This window comes from Bos indicus x Bos taurus, chromosome 22 (genome assembly GCF_003369695.1).
Source record: "Bos indicus x Bos taurus breed Angus x Brahman F1 hybrid chromosome 22, Bos_hybrid_MaternalHap_v2.0, whole genome shotgun sequence".
In the NCBI taxonomy this organism is placed as follows: Eukaryota; Metazoa; Chordata; class Mammalia; order Artiodactyla; family Bovidae; genus Bos; species Bos indicus x Bos taurus.
In genome coordinates this window covers 2436799-2442997 of record NC_040097.1, presented here as the reverse complement: position 1 = coordinate 2442997, position 6199 = coordinate 2436799, and the positions used below count along the sequence as shown (strand labels likewise).

The 6199-nt window shown below is 56.5% G+C and overlaps 1 protein-coding gene and 1 non-coding gene across 3 annotated transcripts in view; both read right to left on the bottom strand.

The window, feature by feature from the left end:
* Positions 1–3326: 3326 nt before the first annotated feature.
* Positions 3327–6199, bottom strand: part of FBLN2 (fibulin 2) — a 67931-nt gene continuing 65058 nt past the window's right edge. For both annotated transcript variants that reach the window (XM_027522767.1, XM_027522768.1), the window contains one exon: positions 3327–4161. In XM_027522767.1, coding sequence (XP_027378568.1) covers positions 3804–4161 — 358 coding nt within the window. In that variant the 3' untranslated portion in view covers positions 3327–3803. The remainder of the gene's footprint in view (positions 4162–6199) is intronic.
* TRNAC-GCA lies at positions 5424–5495 on the bottom strand. Its single transcript has one exon. It is a non-coding gene; the product is annotated as a tRNA-Cys (tRNA).

Sequence of the window (6199 nt, the reverse complement as noted above, 5' to 3'; positions counted from 1 at the left end):
ATTGAGCTGGCAGCTGCTCTGAAGTGAGTGTGGTCCTTGGATATCGTAGCTGGCGTCTGAGGATGTGATGGCTACTTTATGTAGCAACCTGACTGGATATTTGGCTAAACATTTTTTTTCCCAAGTGTAAATGGGAGGGAGTTTCTGGAGGAAATGAGCATTTGAACAGGAAGGTGCAGGAAAGTCGCCTGCCCTCCTCACTGTGGATGGGCTTCGTGCAGTCCGTTGAGGGTCTGAGCAGAACAATACGGCAGAGGAAGGGAGAAGCCCGCGCCCCCTGCCGGACTGTCTGAGCTGAGACGCCGACCTTCTGCCCCTCACATGCTGGGCCCTCAGGCCTTCCACTCACACCGCACCACCCACCAGCTTTCCTGGGCCGCTAGCGTGCAGGCGGCAGGTCATAGGACTTGTTGGCTTCCCTAACTGTGCGAGCAATTCCTTATTTTATCTATACACACACATGTGCACACACACACACATATACATAAGTTCTATTTCTCTAGACAACTCTGACCGGCACACAAGGGCAGTTGTGAGGGGATTACTTCCTCACTGTGCCATGTGCCAGACGTGGATTTGGGACCAGAAGCTCTCCACTTGAGAGATGATTACCGGCTGGATACTTTGAGACACTCAGTTGGCCCCATGTTGGGCCAAACGCTGACTCACGGGTGGTGGCCAGTGGCCTGCCGTAAGTCGGGCAGAGGGCAATGGACACCCGGTCTACAATGCTGTCCAGTCGCTCAGCCCTGTCCAACTCTGTGACCCCATGGACTGCAGCACGCCAGGATCCCTGTCCATCACCATCTCTCGAAGTTTACTCACACTCATGTCCATTGAGTCGGTGATGCCATCCAACCGTCTCATCCTCTGCCGTCCCCTTCTCCTCCTGCCTTCAATCTTTCCCAGCATCAGGGTCTTTTCAAATGAGTCAGCTCTTCGCATCAGGTGGCCAGAGTATTGGAATTTCAGCTTCAGCATCAGTCCTTCTGATGAATATTCAGGATTGATTTCCTTTAGGACTGACTGGATTGATCTCCTTGCAGTCAAAGGGACTCTCAAGAGTCTTCTCCAGCACCACAGTTCAAAAGCATCAATTCTTTGGTGCTCAGCTTTCTTTATGGTCCAACTCTCACATCCATACATGACCCCTGGAAAAACCAGAGCTTTGACTAAGCGGCCCTTTGCCGGCAAAGTAACGCCTCCTACTCTCGAGACGGCCATACGGGCACCTATGAAAGTCACTATGAGGACTGGAGACTGCGTGCTCAGTCGCTCTGTCGTGACTCTTTGTGACCTCCTGGACTGCAGCCTGCCAGGCTCCCCTGTCCCCGGGATTTCCCAGACGAGAGTACTGGAGTGGGTTGCCATTTCCTTCTCCAGGGGATCTTCCCGACCCAGGGATCAAACCCGTGTGTCCTGCACCGCAGGCAGCTTCTTTACCACTGGACCTGGGAAGCCCCACGAGGGGTGCCTAACACTTGTTGCTGTTCAGTCACTAAGTCCTGTCCGACTCTCTGTGACCCCATGGACTACAGCACGCCATGCTTCCCTGGCCTTCACCATTTGCCAGTTTGCTCAAACTCGTGGCCATTGAGTCGATTCAGCCCAGTGGTGGACACAAATGTTCAAGAACCTGTAAGAGCCTGGGCACAGGAGACAGTGTGCCAACTTGAACCAGCCAATCACGTTTCTTCAGACCAAGGATCACACATCACAGCCATAGTGCCAATGACAGGCAGAGACCTTCTCCTTGGAATGCTGCTTAGACAGAGTTAGACTGGCATCCGAAATGCTGGCTGTCTAACATGGCGTGGGGAGATAAAGCCATGACGTGCCGGCTTTCAAGGTTTCCTGGGTATTCGTTCAACACCAGGGGGACGAGGGAGGTCCCTGCTAGACGGATTCCTCGGTGTTTCTAGGTGGTCTGCAGTGACAGAGGGAGAGGCAGGGAATGCTATTACGAATACGCAATTCTTCCCACGGCGGGAGGACACTGCCATACTGTTATCTCAACCTTCTTTTTCTGTATCTAACGCCAGGAACAAGGCTGCAACAGTGGCCTGATTCCTAAACAAGAAACTAAGACCTTAAAACCCCGGTGGCAGAATTCCAAAGGGCCTTGCCCTCAACCCCTCTGGCAAGACCAAGGCGGATGGTGGCTGCAGCCGTGTCGCCCGCTGGTAGGGATGAGCCCTGGCTCTGTGTCTGCAACCCTACCCGGGGGGCAGAGTGGACTGGGGGAAGCACTTGCTGGACGGGCACTGCTGCCTTTGGTCTAGACCAGCACCACGGCCAAATGCGATGTCCACTGTAGAGGTGAAGAATCAGGGTACAAACAGAAAGGGAGTCGCAGCCAAGGGGAAAGGAAGAATCGTTATACGAGAGGGAAAGGCGGTATTACGTTTGCCCAGCACCACATGACCATCTCGGGACTTGGAGAAAGAGACGACGTCATCTCTCAGCTCCATCACGCCAGACGTCTGAGAGCTCACGCCTGCCTCTGGAGTCTGACAAGGTGGAATGGAGGCTGGGGACCCCGGCGGACACGTGGTCACACGAGAGACGATGCAGTGGACGAATCGCTAATGACAGCTGGGACCCCAGCCTCAGTCTCATTCTGCAGGCGACTCCTGCCATGTGTCCACATAGCCCTGGCGCCGCCGGTGAGGCTATAAAGCCAGTGATAACAGCCAGATACGTGCGGACACTGAGCTACAGCTTCTGAAGGATGGAAGACACCAATGGAAAGTGGCTGGCCCGAGAGAGAAACTGGACTTGCCTAATCATTAGCTAATTTCTCTGCTCAACAGTCCCACACACATTCATTGTAAGGTGCGAACAGTGGCAGGTTGAGAGGTCAAACAGGTAACACGTCCATGCGTGCATGGACGCGAAGTCATGCCCAACTCTGGGCGACCCCATGGACTGCAGCCTGCCAGGCTCCTCTGTCCATGGCATTCTCCAGGCAAAAATACTGGAGTGGGCTGCCATGCCCTCCTCCAGGGGATCTTCCTGAACCAGGGGTCAAACCCACATCTCTTACATCTCCTGCACAGGCAGGCAGGCTCTTTACCACCATCACCACCGGGGAAGTCCCAATACTATACACAGATGTCCGGTTCCTGGGTGATGTCCAAGGTGACAAGCCAGGTGAGGGCCACACTGGGAGAAGGAAAGGGGGGACCAGGCAACGGGGCAGGAAGAGAAGCAGAGGCAGGAGTGGGCGTGTTCCCGCTGCCATCCTTCCAACGAGAGGCGAGGGCAGGCTGGGGACCGCAGACACTGGGGAACACCATCCCAAGCACTTCACAAAAGGAAGCAGGTTTTCTTTTTTCACTTTTTTACTTTATAACCTTTTGGAACTATTTGAATATATATATATTTGCAATATACATGTGCTACTTTTATAATTAAACAAAAACACAAAAATGATCTTAAAAAAAAAGTAAAGAGCTAATCACAGTGTAACATGAAACAGAGTATCATCGTTGAGTCCAAAGCTCCGACTGGTCGCTCTTTCCGGTCTTGGTCGCCATGTCCAGCCTCCGATCCTCCGACCCCTTCCACGGGGCACCAGCGATGGCCTGTAACTGCCCTCACAGCTCCGTCCCCGGCCCAGGAGAGGCCAGAACGCGAGGAAGGAAGTCAGCAAAATTAAGTTAATTTACAGGGTCGGAGGAAACCGGCCACAGCGCCAGTCCCCCACGCGGCCGGCGGGAGCGTGGAGGCGGGTGCGCGGCCAGGGCGCCGGACCAGCGGGGGAACCCGGGCTCCACGCGCTGTCCACGGTGGGCGCCGCCTCACAGGGCAAAGGCGGTGAAGAAAATGTGCATCTTGGCCAGGAAGGTGGTGACGGAGCCCTGCCGCCAGAGCTTCATCTCCACGTCCAGCGCGAAGTCGCGCGGCTCGCGCACGGCGCGCTGCAGGAAGACCACGCCCGTGTAGGCGTTCAGGCGGCGCGTGCCGAAGTAGCCCTCCTCGTTGCCCCTGGTGATGGTCAGCGCGATGGTGTCGCCGGCGAAGGCGGGCACCGGGCTGATGCGGAAGATGTGCGCGGGCACCAGCAGCCCGGTCTGGAAGTTGAGCCGGTAGTGCGTGATGCGCGCGGGCGCGTTCTGGCACTCCAGGAAGTCGTGGCACAGGGCGCGCTCGCATTTCCTGCGGGGCGCACGCGGGGGCGTCAACCGAGGGAGGCTCCTGCTCGCAGCTCCCACCCAGCCTCCACCCGCAGCTCCGCCCTCGGCAGCCCCCAGCAGCCTGAGCTGGGTCACCTGACCCCCGTCGGACCTCAGCTTTCCCGTCTGCAGGATGGGTTAACAGCCACACGGTGTCATTGGTGAAGTTATAACCCAGGCAGCGCGCGGCACAGTGCCCACAGCGTCTGGTCCCCGCGCTCCTTCCTGTCTGCCTTCATTCTTACCTCCCTACCCCTAGTTTTTTTCCTTCCCACACTATTTGCATGGATTCCCTGGCCATGGTGTTTCTATTACTCTAATCGTTTCTCAGATTCCCTTTTCTCCCGTAATTGACTCTCCTTCTGAGCCGTTTCCCCCACTGATGGCCTGCCCTTGTCCCTCTCCGAGTATCAGAGAGCTCTGAGTCACGCCTGCCCCAGAGGAGGCCGGGGAGCCCAGCCACACTACAGGGTGACCACCAAACCCCATGGGACCCCTGACTCGATTTCCAAGCTCAGCAATAATCTGGTCTCTTCCTGGCGCAATGAGACTCTATCTCCTCCATCACTAAACCCCCGTCTTGAAGCTCAGTGCTTCCACCAGGGGCACCAGGGCTCCGCAGTTCTAGAGGATGCTCTGAGCAGAGTTCCCAAACGGGGAGATCACAGCAGGCAGGACCAGGCCACGTCACGCCCTGTGTAAACTCATGACCTGTTCTCGCTCATCACGTGTTCTCACCCTCCCTGGGGTTGGCGCTACCATCACCCGTGTGGCAGGCAGAGCAGCTGAGACCCAGGGAAGGGAGGCCACTGGCCACTCGACACACTCATGTAAACACCCCACCACACTTGCACACTGAGCCGCCCAGCACTGTGTATTAGAGAGCACGGCACAGGGTCAGTAGGGCAGCCAGGAGTAAACCGCGCACTGCGGGCGCGTACGTGCCAGGAAGGGCCGCCCGAGGTGGGCCGTGCGCGCAGAGGCAAAAGAGGCTGCAAAGCAGAGAAAGCAAGCTCGGAACACCCGAGCACGTCCGCGTGGCAGCACCGTGCAGAGGACGGATGCCGGACACTCTGGCAAGCACTTATGGAAACGTGTGTTTAGTAAAAAAAGTGAAAGTGAAGTCGCTTAGTCATGTCCAACTCTTTGTGACCCCATGGGTTGTAACCTATCAGGCTCCTCTGACCATGGGATTCTCCAGGCAAGAATGCTGGAGTGGGTGGCCATTTCCTTCTCCAGGGGATCTTCCTGACCCAGGGATCGAACCTGGGTCTCCTGCATTGCAGGCAGACGCTTTACCATCTGAGCCACCAAGGAAGCCCTGTCTTCTTTAGTAAGAAGACAGGAAAAACGGCAAAATGCCAAGAAGCATCACGAGAGAATGTGGTCACCAGCCTGTGAGACAGCCCCCACGCCCCTTCCCGCAGTCACAGAGTGTGGGTCACCTCCCAGGTGACCCCTGCCCACCCTCACCACAGCGCTGGACTGTGCGGCCAGTGGTAGAAGTGACGATACGGCGGTTTTAAGAGTAGCCTGGGTCACAAAGGACCGTCTGCTCCGAGACCCAGGCCCCCAGGGCGGGCTGGGGGGGCTCGGACGAGGGTCTCCATCACTGTGACCCATCACTGAGGTCACTGCCTTCTCAGTGACCCGGGCTGGGGAGCTCCGGCCCCACCGAGAGGCCGAGGTGGTGAGGCGCTGGGGCCTCCCTCCCAGAGCCATGAGTGGGCAGCGGGATCCTGAAGCCCAGGCAAGCCTTCAGTGGACGTGGCCCCACGGGGCCCGGAGCAGAACCACCCAGCTCAGCTGCTCCTTGGTCATGACCCTCCAAACACCGGGGAGGACGGTAACTACTTGTCATATTTGTTAAGATGCTACGTGTTGGGAAAAACTCGTTACACAACAGAAAATGAGCGTGTGCATGTTTGAGAGAGAGATGGAGGTTTTTTTTTATGTGTGTGTGAGAGTCTTCTTTCTTTCATTCTCTCTGCTCCAAACTTCCTGCAAGGTGCTTTTTTTTG